General features: G+C 55.3%; 1 protein-coding gene across 21 annotated transcripts in view; it reads left to right on the top strand.

Moving 5' to 3' along the window:
- Positions 1-12076, top strand: part of Lrrfip1 (LRR binding FLII interacting protein 1) — a 119449-nt gene that overhangs the window by 81794 nt on the left and 25579 nt on the right. For 9 of the 21 annotated variants that reach the window (XM_070010026.1, XM_070010323.1, XM_070009336.1 and 6 more), the window contains exons 9-12: positions 37-102; positions 1490-1555; positions 4259-4327; positions 7558-7635. The exons of 9 other annotated variants lie outside the window; for them this stretch is intronic. In XM_070010026.1, the coding sequence (XP_069866127.1) occupies positions 37-102; positions 1490-1555; positions 4259-4327; positions 7558-7635 (279 nt within the window). The remainder of the gene's footprint in view (positions 1-36; positions 103-1489; positions 1556-4258; positions 4328-7557; positions 7636-12076) is intronic. 3 more of the 21 variants (XM_070009591.1, XM_070009440.1, XM_070009149.1) reach the window with 2 other exon arrangements.

The raw sequence follows: 12076 nt of genomic DNA, 5'->3' as shown, positions 1-12076 counted from the left end.
AGCTCCCCTCTCACCAGTGTCTCCTTTGGCACCCAGAACTCAGGCTACAGCGGTGGTGACGGCAGGATGTCCTCCCGGTCATCTTCCAGGGAGGAGAAGCTGGTGGGTTTCGTGGCGTGCATGGTGTGCGTGGGTTCAGCTCAGTTTGCTCCTTTCCTTCGTTAGTATCTGATTTACTCCATTTGGAATCTGTGCTTTCTGTTAAACTTTTTTGGAAAGTAATTAACACGAGTGTTTTCTTTCAGAGTTGTTCCACCCTTCTGTGTTTAAATATGAGTTATGATATTCCACTAACTATCGTGAAAGAATGTATTTTTGTGTATGCTTTTAGTTTAAAATTAATCAAAGGGAAGCGGGGCCCAGATGGTAGAGCGCCAGCCAATAAGCAAAAGCATCCTGTTGGGCTGGGAAGGTGGATCAGTGGTAGAGTGCTTGCCTTTCATGCATGAGGCCTTGGGTTCGATTCTTCAGCACCACATAATCAGAAAAAGCCGGAAGTAGGGCTGTGGCTCAGGTTGGTCTCAGCGCTGGTCTATAGCTGAAGAGCTGGGGGACAGTGCCCAGGCCCAGAGTTCAGGCCCACAACCGACAAAAAAAAAAAAAAAAAAAAAAAGGCATCCTGTTCTCAGACAAAAAAAAAAAAAAATAGAATTAGTGGAAAGGAAAGAAACAAGAATGCGTTAATGCATTCCTTTAGCGTTCCTAGGTGTTATCTGACTTAGCTACCCAAGTCCAGTCTCTGTCTACCTCACTTAAATTTGGCCCAAGAGCATGCGCGGTGGGACTTCAGCCGTGGTTCTGCTGTGGTCCCTTATCTGCTCCTGCATGACACCCCGCTTGCTCATTTTTACTGAGGAAGCCCGGACAGGGGCCGACAGGACGCGGGCCTAGGGGCTCCTCCGAGTAACTGTTGGGTCTTTTGCCCTGGCAGAAGCTGAGTCTGGGCCTGGCGGCACTGCTCTGGGTGGGGGCCGTGGTGCTCCTCCCCTGGGCCCCAGGGCTGTGTGCTGTCTCCACTGAGGGGTGACAGAGGGGCCTCACCCACTCCAGGCACCCCAGAAGCCCATTTGCCTCTCGTGAGGGCTGCTTTGCCGGGGCTGGTGGAGGCGTGGGAATGAGGGCACACGTGGCGGGACCTCAGAGGGACAGTCCTTCGTCTCCAGGGACCGTCCTGTCTGTGTGCAAGGATGGAGGAGCAGCTTTCTACGCCCCTCGCGGCTGATGCCTTGCCCGCTCCCGCTTTGCAATTTCCCCCAACAAATTTGAAAAATTAGAACTCAGACGACCACAACCAAACCTCTACGGTCTTGTTATCCGCTAAAATTCCATCTTGTTTGTTCGCTCTCTGTGTGCACACTCCAAAGTCGTGACTGTGTCGGGTTTTGCCCGTTAACAGCTCTTTCCTTCCTCTTTCCTTCCTAAGATGCATGTCCGCACCTGTTGCTCTGTCTGAGTCCATAGCTGTGGTGATTCTGTTCTCTGATCACAGGGACTTTCCTGCTCGGACCTCCGGCTCCCCTGCAGCGGCCTGACTCCCAAACCCTTCTCTGCCCAGGTCTGTTCTCCCCTGCTCCTTCCTGGCTGCCCTGCTGTGCAGTCTCGCAGACACTTGAACCTCCTCAGGGTGCAGCTCCCCGGGGCTTCTGCTTGGCAGGACTAGTTTGTTAAAAACTTTTCTCAATGTTTAAAAAAGAAAAAAACATCTGAAGTAATTTAGGAACTCAAATAGAAAAAGGGAGTTTAGGAAAAAGAGAGTCTCGTGGATATGAATTTCCAAAACCATGTCCCGTACAGTGAACGGGGCTCACCATTGCCTATGTAAAGCTCATGCTTTCCATAGGAGGCGCAGGAAGGAGGATCACGGTTTGAGGCCAGCCAGAGCAGTGCCATGACACCCTACCTGAAAAATGGCTAAAGTAAAAAGAGTTGGAGGAGACGCTCGTGCCCTGCCAGGGTACATCCCTCCGTTCAAACCTATGCCACAGGAAAGAAAGAAACACAAAAACACTCAACTCCAGAAATTCGGTCTCTTGGGTCTCCCCGTTTCCAGCAATTGTTCCCTATTCGGGGTTTTCATTTGTTTCTTTAAAAATATTTTTCTTTTGTAAATGTGTCCAGGAAGCAATTTGGAAGGTCACTGTGCACACTGATTGCTTGGTCTTGGAACAGTGGGCAGGAGGGGCTGTGGAACCCCGTTTCCTGTTTTCACACGGCCGGTGTGCAGCCCCAGCCTCTGGGCTGGGTTCAGAGCCCTTTGCCGGCACAAGGAATCGGTGTCAGAAGTCCAGGGGCGCATGTTTTGGAGGTTGAATTGCCTCTGAGTGAGCCCGGCCCCCGAGCCGCCGCCGGCTCCCTAGTGTGGCCCTACTGTGGACCCGGAAGTGCTCCCAACTGTGCCTGGAGCCCGCTCTCCAGCCCTGCGCGTGCCCCTCCCTCGTGGGTGCCCTTTGGTGCGTTTGGACAGGGCTGGACTTGGGGAAGTGGCGGCGCGGCTGGCGGCGCGGCTGTACATTTTGTACCTTGAGGACCTTGTGGCCCTGCGTGGAAGCAGGCGTTCCTCCCGCCGCTTCCCCCAGGCGGGAGCAGACGTGCGACTGTCCCTCGGGTTCCAGCCCCTGCTCAAGGCCCTCCTATAACGCCGTGTGTGGCTCCATAGCCTGCACCGCACTGCACGGACTTTCAGTCATGTCTAGATTACTTCACAGTAGCGAATGAATCCTTGATGCTGTAGGCCGCCCGCTGGGGTGTTGAGAGAACAATTTGGGAAACCATCTGCACGTGGTCAGTGTAAGTGACAGGTTTTTCAACCATTTTTTAATCCATGGTTGAGTCTGCCGGTGCCCACCCCTCAGATCCACAGGGCCAGCTGTGAGAAGCACCCAGATGGGGGCGGGGGGCTGCTAACCCTGCTCTGTGACTGCCGTCGACGTGATGTCACAGCTTTGCTCTCTCCACCCTTCCCCCACCCCAAAGCTTTTCTTCCAGCACTGACTAGAAAGCGGTTCTGGTTCAGAGGCGCTGGGGAAATGTAGTCTTAAAATCATAGTTCTGCTTCCTGTAGCTGTAATATGGAGTTGCGTCTGTCCAGCATCCTGAGCACGCGGTCCCCAGCGCGCTTCTGGCCTTTGGCCGCCTGCACTGGCAGCTCAGCTGTCATGGCAACAGAACCATCACGACAGCCTCTGCTGTATCTTTGCAAGGCTTTAAACCCTGCCTTTGCCTCCTCCAGCCCTCCTATCTGTGCAGCGCTGCCTGGCCCGCGCCGAGCTTCCCCACCTCCCCCCCCCACCCCCCCAGCGCCCACCTCCACCTGCAGGCCCTCCTGCCGAGCATGTGTGCCCTGGAGGACAGCGTCTTGACGGGGGGGCCTTCATCTGCCCTGGTGTCTGTCAGGCCCTCTGGCCAGATCTGGGTTCCATCTGCTGGCTGCGCCAGTTGGGGACGGAGCAGCGGCTGCATTTCCTTTGCCTGTTGCCAGAAAGAGAGGGCTTTTTATGCCTTGGCGTCCCTTAGATGCCCATCTGTGCCACTGTACTGGGTATTTCCATGTTTAGCCGTATTACTCTGGACATTTCCAGTTTTAAAAACAAGTACTTAGGTAATACAGGACCATTAAGCATTCAAATACTGTATTGTTAATAACTTTGTAAATGGCATGCTCATGAACAGGTTTATAAGTAGATGGCTACCAAGCCGACCCAGGGTGTCTCTTTCTCCTTTTGGACATACAGGGGACACTAGGGTTTCCCTTAAACTGGACAAAGTTTGACAATCACCATTTGTGGCATTGCGTGCTCCTGTTTCTGATTAGTTACCCAAGATTTCAAGATAATCAAATACTGCTTTCTATGTAGCAATTTTTAAAGAGTTACAAAATACTCAACATTAAGTCTATAACATAATTTAATATTTTATTTCCAAGTCACTAAGCATGAGTTATTTTTAGACGAGAAATGTGAGGACATTCCCGATGCTGGGCTTACCTGCTGGCTTTCAACCTAGGTTAACAAGTTTCTCATAGCATGGAACGTTTGCCAGGTAGCGGATGGAAGCATCCTACTGGAGACTAAATTGCATGCCACTGACAGCAGTTTGAACTCTTCTGCATGTTTGTTCCTTGTGTGCCCGCAGCTCCGTGGGAAGATCAGGGAAGCTGGTGTGGGGCCTGCAGGGCGGTCCTGAGGACACGCATCCCTAGAGCTCTTCCTGACGTTACGTTTTCTGTATAGTTCGTCCTAAGGGTCTGTTTCTGTCGCAGGCGTCTGTGTTAGAGGACAGCAGCCTTGTTGGGGCTCGACGGGGCAGCGTCTGCGGTTCCTACCATGCTGTAAGGCGCCTGCTGTGCTTCACTTTGCTTCCCGGTCTGCTGCATGGCCCCGAGTGCTTGCACAGGTGCCCCGCCCCATCTGGGGGAAAATACCAACCCATCTCCCTTTCCACATCACAAAGGCTGTGGGTGACGGAATTGGGAGCCTTCGGTCATTAGTGGTGCCCTCACTCATCAGTTCACACGCAGGTCAAAGCAGGGGACTAACCATAGTTACATTTCATCTGGATTCTTCCCCTGGAGCTGGTTTGTGATCTAACCAGTGGCTGTAAAATAATGGAAGGAGAAGAAAGGGAGCGTGACAGCTCACAAGTTATTGCTGTGTCTGAAGAGTCAAGGATGATGAGAAATTCAAGTCAGAGCTTGCACACATTTGCGTTTCCCCACCTCTCCTCCAGGGTTTAGGACCGCAGGCCAGAATACAGTAAAGGGCCCTCATAGCTATGCAGTAATCACTGGCGTGGAGGGGCACAGGGGCGGAGAGATGACCCCATGGATGTGAGGAAGTGGACTTGCTGAGTTGCCCGTGACCACTGAAATGGGGCGCTCTCCAGGGTGCATGCAGGTACCCCCAATCCCTGTAAGGGTACACGCAGCCCTTCTCAGGATACAATGGCTTATTGGGAAACGCTTTGATTGAAGGCCCTTATAATTTTGATTTTGAGATGAATCAGCTATTGGAGTTGGAGGCGTGGCTCGATTGGTAGAGCACCAGCCAATGAGTAAAAGCATCAGGTATTGGGTTGGAGTTCCGGTCTTCAACCAAACGAAAAGACATTAATCAGTATTAGTTGAGTAAGCCAGTTTTATGACTTAGTGTGCTCTTCCTCCAACCATTTTGTGCATTTGTGAATTCTTACGAAGTAGACCACTGTAGCCTACAGTTTCTTTTAAATGTACCTTTTGTGAGTATTAAATCTACTACTTCGCTGACAGAGCATTAGTTGCATTGGCGTCTAACTCAGCACTGATCAGCTGTGCCAGCTGCGTAATGTAGTGGCCGCTGCATCCAACATCTCCCAGTCCTTACACACTTCCGGGGCCGTTAGTAGCTCATAGCTCATACCAAGGGGATGGTGGATAAAGTACAACTCAAGAATTGCTTTTATTAGAAAAGGGGGTACCCAATCATTCTTGTAGAGAATGGCCCCCAAGCACTAGGAGGTTTTCAGGGGGCCCGAGAACCCCTAAGGCCCGTCATCAGGTTGGGGGTTCGTGGGTACTCCTCAGGCACCACCGCCGGTCTGCACCGTCAGGCCAGGAGCCGGCCCTCGGACGTGGTCCTCCGAGCATTCTTTCGTGGCTCTCAGCATCCTGCCAGGATCGTCTGGGGCTGACTGGTGGCTGCGGTGGAGTTGAGGAAACAACGCCAGCTTGTAAAGTCCTGAATTGGACCCATGCGCCCTGCCCCACTCCGTTTCTAGCCCGAGCCCCGCACTCACCCACACAGGGCTCAGCCACTCAGAGAGGACGGTGGACGGGGTGAAGCCCTGGTGCAGAGCTCTGGCCGTGGCAGCAGATGAGCATTGGGAGGGGGAGGGGGAAGAGGCTCTCCACCCTACCTGGACACGTGTCCCCTGTATAAGGAGCCCTGACGTCAGCATCCTGCCCAGAAAGAGACCCGAGGGGAATGAATGCTGAATGAGCCCTGCCCCGAGGGCTGGGACTCAGGGCCTCTGACTCTCAGCCCGTAGGGGCAGCCCTGGCCCCTCTTTGGAGGCCCTGAGGCGGGGTGGGTGCTGTGTGAGGGGCAGGCCCAGTCCTGCTGACACGGGACACAGTCGCCTCCCAAGGGCCGTCGAAGCTGAGAGCCGGGAAGTTGGTTTCGCAGAGACGAGCGCCACAGGCCGCTCTTCCTCCCCGTGGACACCTCTGTGTGCTCATGCCACAGGTGGCGGTCCTCGCCAACAAAAGATGGCGGTGGGATTTGAACTCAGAACTTTCTGACTTGTGCTACTCCCCCATTGCCATGTGACTCTAGCCATGAGGCAGCACGTGGGACACACCTCAGAGTCAAGACAGTCTGAGTGCTAGTCCAATCAGAGTCAAGACAGTCTGAGTGCTAGTCCAATCAGAGTCAAGACAGTCTGAGTGCTAGTCCAATCAGAGTCAAGATAGTCTGAGTGCTAGTCCAAGTGCTGCTCCAGGGCCTGCACGGGGGCGGGGGAACGTTACAGGGCTCGGGGAGGTCTCTTTGGCTAGCAGACATTTGGGTGTTTATGGCAGCATTTACAGCATACAGAATAGGAATATAGGCAGCCAGTGAGAGGTACACTGATGTGTCTTCTCATGGACCAAATGGTTGCACAGACCTTCTATGGCCCACGGGCCAGGCATTCCCTGCCCCTGCAAGAAGTGTAGGGAGGCGTAGCCTGGGGGACTGACTGTTGGGAACAACAGAGCCATGGGGGGCTACATCTCCAGCCGGGGCAAGCTGAGAGGTGGTACTTGAATCACAGGCTCCCGCTAAGATCTCTGGTTCCTCATAGTTTGCAACTAGGAGAATGCCCACACATCTACGGGCACGGTCCGGCACCTGGCATGGTGCCCGGGGCCAGGCTGGAGAGGAGGGGCCTTCAGTGGCAGAGGGGGCTGTGACTCTCAGCAGTGCTCCTGGGTGCTCCAGGGTCTGCCTGGTCCCTGAGACCCTAAATGGTGTTTTAGTAACATGAAAATGGGTCTGAGAGTAGAACGAAGACCAGTGTGGTGTGCAGCCCCCCCCCCCCCGTAATTCCGTTTCTATTGGTTCCTTCTCCAAAGCAAGCAAGCTCAGGTGAACAGATAGACTGAGGAAAGGTGCTTAAAAGCCCTGCACAGCTCTGACGACCCTATGCCTCATCTTGTTTCCACAAGCACAGATTGTAGAGAAGTAAAGTTTTCCTTGCATACATGCAGAGCGCCATGTCTAAACCTTGCGTCTGTACAGAACTGCCGCTGCGCCCCAGCCCGGGCCGCGGCTCGCGGGTTTGGTGGGATCACATGCTTTGTGTCATCCTCTTACCGAGCGGAGTGATTCTGTTCTCCGGCTGTGGTGGGTGGCCCGCGGGCCGCGTGACCACGGTGAGCGTGCGGCTTGCTCCTAACCCTCACTCTCTCCTCCTCGCTGCTGTGTGTGTGGCCAACCTCGGGACTAACTCACGTGTGCTTTGCGTGGCCTCCATTTTCCTTGCTTCTTTCTGACCCTGTTCCTTTGTTTCTGTCTACGTGTCCTGTGGCGGCCCCGCGGGCAGCCGTCGGAGTACAGCGGCCACCTCAACTCCAGCTCCCGAGCCTCCTCCAGGGCCAGCTCTGCGCGGGCCAGCCCCGTGGTAAGTCTGCCTCCGGGCCCCACTGTCCTCCACCCCCTCCGCCGCCTCCTGCCCCCCCACTGCCCTTCTCTGCGCTTTGAAAGTGATGTATGTCTTCAAAAGCCAGCCTAGGATGGAGTCTTTCTGTGCTTTATTTCATTCGGGTCCAGGTAAATGAGGTTGGGAAACGCGGTTCGGAACTTAGGAGCTGGCGGGGGATGTCGGTTTGCCGTGCTGTTTTGTGGTGCTGTTTCTCCAGGGCCGTGAAGGGCGTTGGCGGTGCTGTCAGGGTCGGCTCCTCGGGGGACGCTCCATTGTGGGGGAGCCGGAATGTAGTCGTGTGTGGTTGTGGTGCTTTCTGTGCTTAAAAGTCTCGAAGGGTTAACACCCAGTAGTGGTCATTGGGCCTGAAAATGCCTGTGGCACCCGAGTTCACCCGCTGCCCCTTTGGCTCTCAGACCCTGAGCACTGTGCGGCGGAGCCTGCCAGGCTTCGTCAGGAGGCCAGGGCCGTCTCAGCCGGATCCTCCTGTGGGTGTCCTTAGGACGTGTTTGCCCAGGGTCTCACGATTTTACACAATTCCCCCTGCCGTGAGGCTCCTTTTGAGGCCTTTACTATTGTCTGGATGAGGATTTTGCAGAAAAGTTTTGGGTAGGGACGTGAGAGGGGGGCGTCGGGTACTGGTGATGGGGAGCAGGCCAGTGGCCACGCCCCGCCCCGCCCCGCCCCGGGGCTGGTGCCCAGAGCCCTGAGTGGAGGTCAAGGCAGGCCCAGCTGATCCTTTCCTTGCTGTGTTTAACCTCAGCCCTGGAGGAGTTGAAATGTGCTTCCACGCTGCACTGCATGTGGTTGGTGCCTGTAACTCAAGCCACGCTCCTCTCCCTGGAGCGCTGGGGAGTTGGGGTCTTGCCCGTGGATGAGCCTCGGTGGCTGGTTCTCCTGGAGGTGGCGCTGCCGGTTGGTTTCTTGAATTCGACGCGGACCTTGACAGCCGTGAGCTGACGCATCGGGCTTCCCTGGGGTGGGACTGAGGGCTCCTGGCAGCTCTGAGCTCCCCGGCTGACTCAAGGGGCCCCGGTGAGCGAACCTCCGGGGAACTTCCAAACCACAGGGGACACGGGCTTCTCTGTAATAAATGTAATGTAAACTCCTCCTCGCTTCCGCACGCTTCTCTCGCCCGCTCCTCCCTTTTGGGGGGAAAAAAATAAGGATTTACAATTTACAAAAGGTGACTGCTTTTAGCTTCCAAGCCCCCCCAGCACCTCAGCGCCTCTGCCTGGAAGCCCTGGCTTCAGTTCACACTGATGCCCGGCATCGGTTCACACGTTCCGTGGGGCTGCTCAAGATCAGCATAAAGTCACAGCATGGCACAGCTGTTTTGGACAGATGGAAATTTGGTGAAAATTCATCTTTCCTATGCTTTCTAAGTTTGTGGAGAATTTGCTCACATGAAACGGCCCTAAGTAGAAAGAGAGAGACCCACAGTACATTCTGGGGGTTCTTGGATGTCCTGGGGATCCCCAGGGCCAAGGAAAAAAGGAGGTACTCTGTGAGGAGGCTGGTGGGTCAGAGCAGAGCCCAGCGATGCCCAGACCCGCGGCGCGTCCATCCTGTCTGGGCGGGAAGGCACGCGTCCCCTGGGGGGACTGGAAGCGGCGATGGGGAAGCCTCCACTCTCCAGCGCTGGGTTTCCTGTTCCATGCACAGATGATTCGAGCAATTATTTTTCTTCCTGGGCAACTGCTCATTGCACAAAGGTCAGTGGACGGTCATGCCGTTTTCTGGCTCATTTGTGAGCAAAGGTCAGAATCTAGCAGTGTGACCAAGGCAGTCAGCACCCCACATGGTGGAGGCCTCGTGTGCGTGCGTGTGCGTGTGTGTGTGTGTGTGTGTGTGTGTGTGTGTGTGTGTGTGTGTGTGTGTGTGTGTGTGTGTGGTGACCTCTGTCCAGTGTGTGGCTCCCTAGAAGGCACAGCAATTGCAATCCCCGCTGGCCCCAAGGCTGGAGAGTGAAGGTTCCGGCACACCCTGCTGTCACAAGGGCTGAAGGCAGACGCGCCGTCACCTCCACAACTCTTGCTCCTCTCAGGCCAGATCAGCACAAGTCTGTTTCCTGTCCCGAGTGTCACACCAAGGCAGGGCCGGCCTGTGCTGGGGGCTGGGTAGACAGACGGCATCCACGGGTGTTCGGCCTTTGTGGTGGGAAGAAGCCCAGAAGGCTGAGCCTAGATCTCCCGGCCTCCTGCGTGAGAGGGAGGTGCCGGAGGTCAGGGGCAGGGCCCTGGGGGGACAAGGCCAGGACCAGTGACCCTCCAGCCTGGCCTTCCAGGAAGGGGCACACAGCAGGAAGTAGGCTGGGGCAGGGAGTTCCGGGCCGATTCAAGGGCCACGGCTCTCTGCCTGGCTTTGGACATCCAGCCAGGTGTGTTAGCTTCTTGAGCTGCATGTGGACAGCACAGTAGTGGCAACTTTAGAAGCAGCCTCCCTCCCTACATAGAAGAAGCTTAGTTAACTTGTGTCTGCTGGGCTGGAGTTGTCCTGGCCATAACATGATGGAGTTATTCATCTTCCGAGACTGGTGGAAATGATCTCAGAGGTCTGTGGCCAGGGACAAAGGGCAGGGCTCCCCAGGGAGGAAACACAAAGTGAGCTGGTGCCAGGCCCAGCCAGCTTGTCTCACATCCTCAGACAAGGAAGCGAGGCTGGTACCCGGGGGAGGGGAGAGGCGGCCTCGGGAGCCTGCCCCACGCGGCAGGGTTACCGCCCTTGGGAAAGCAGAGAGCTGTCAGAACCCGCTTACTCTCCCCCTTCCCACCCCCATGAGCCGCCTTCTTCCCTCCCCCAGCCCAGGGAATCTCACAGCATTTATGGAGCAGGTAGAATCACCAGGGGACAGTGTGACCAGCATGGACCCACCCCTGCCTTCCCGGAGTACGCAGACCGGGGGGGTGGGCGATGCCGTGGCCTAGATAGCACGAGCCCTTAGCAGGGCAGACTCGGAGGGTGGACGTTTGGAACGGAGTCTGCCGACGGGCCCGAGCCACGCCCAAGCAGAGAGAGCAGCTGGCGGGAAGCCAGCCCGCTGTGTCACCCCGGCCTCACCATCCCCCGGGAGTTCCGCGCGGCCACCACATTGCTGAAACATCCTTCGGGAATGTTCTGAGTGGAGCCGGGGCCCGTCGATCTCCTCGGCCACCACATTGCTGAAACATCCTTCGGGAATGTTCTGAGTGGAGCCGGGGCCCGTCGATCTCCTCGCCTGTTCCGGGAGAGCGTGGATGGTGAGCCAGGCTCGCTGCCCACTGGAACGGGAGACAAAGCCCCCAGCGCCTCGGGAGAGAGGCGGGCAGCCGCCAGGTGGAGAGCAGGCCTGGACCCAGTGCAGCAGCTCCAGGACGAGTCACTCAAGAAGATACGGATGTTACTGGAATTAGAGCACCGAACCCTGGCCCGAAACGTAGACTCTACAGTTATTTAAATAAGGGAAACTACCCATAACGTGAGTGTGGCCCAAGCATTGCTCACTGTCCACTTCGTGTTTCAGGCGGGACATTGCCATGGCATTGACATGGGGGTTTTGTTTCCCCCTGGGGCTGGCTAGGTGCTGGCGGGGCGTTGGGGAGCCAGACTCCCCACGAGAGAGCTGTGTACATGGACAGGCACCCCCACATTGAACCAGAAAAGGGTGACATGGAAAACCTAATACATGAAAACTCAACGTGTGTCCATGAGGCTTTGTGGTAAACCCATCTCCATATATCTTGTTAGAGGTGGGCTTAATATCAATATTAAGAAATAATCGCTATCAATAAAGTATCGTTGCTACATTAACATGTTTGGAAAAGAAAGCACACGCAGAAGCTACATTTCCACTGATCTGCTTTGGAAGTGACATTTGTAATAGATTTAGTTTTGCATATATTCAGTGGTGGTCAGGAAAGACCAGTTGAGGTCATTTCTTTCTTCCTTTTTTTTTTTTTTTTTTGGTCAGTCATGGGGCTAGAACTCTGGGCCTGGGCGCTGTCCCTTAGCTCTTCAGCTCAAGGCTAACGCTCTACCACTTGAGCCACAGTGTCACTTCTGGTTTTCTGGTGGTTTATGGGAGATGTGAATCTCATGGACTTTCCTGCCCAGGCTGGCTTTGAACCAGGATCCTCAGATCTCAGCCTCCTGAGTAGCTAGGATTACAGGCATGAGCCACTGGCACCTGGCTAGTCAAGGTCATTTCTAAACCCATCAGTGTGAAGTTTTCACACCTGACTCAAAATGCTGAGTAGCAATCAGAAAATGGAGGTGATAAAGCCACGTACTCTTGCCCTTTCCACAATGGGAGGCCCACGTCCCAGACTCCAGTGGCTCGTGGTCTGCTGCGCGGTGGGGAGGCCCTTGGAGCAGTCCGACCAGCAGCAGCCCCAGTCCCGCTCCGCCTGCTCTGTCCTGCTGGCTTTGTCTCCACACAGAC

This window comes from Dipodomys merriami, unplaced genomic scaffold (genome assembly GCF_024711535.1).
Source record: "Dipodomys merriami isolate MVZ:Mamm:240054 unplaced genomic scaffold, mDipMer1.0.p SCAF_1, whole genome shotgun sequence".
NCBI classification, from domain to species: domain Eukaryota; kingdom Metazoa; phylum Chordata; class Mammalia; order Rodentia; family Heteromyidae; genus Dipodomys; species Dipodomys merriami.
Note: the sequence above shows the minus strand (reverse complement) of the source record. Positions and strands in the feature narration are given on the sequence as shown.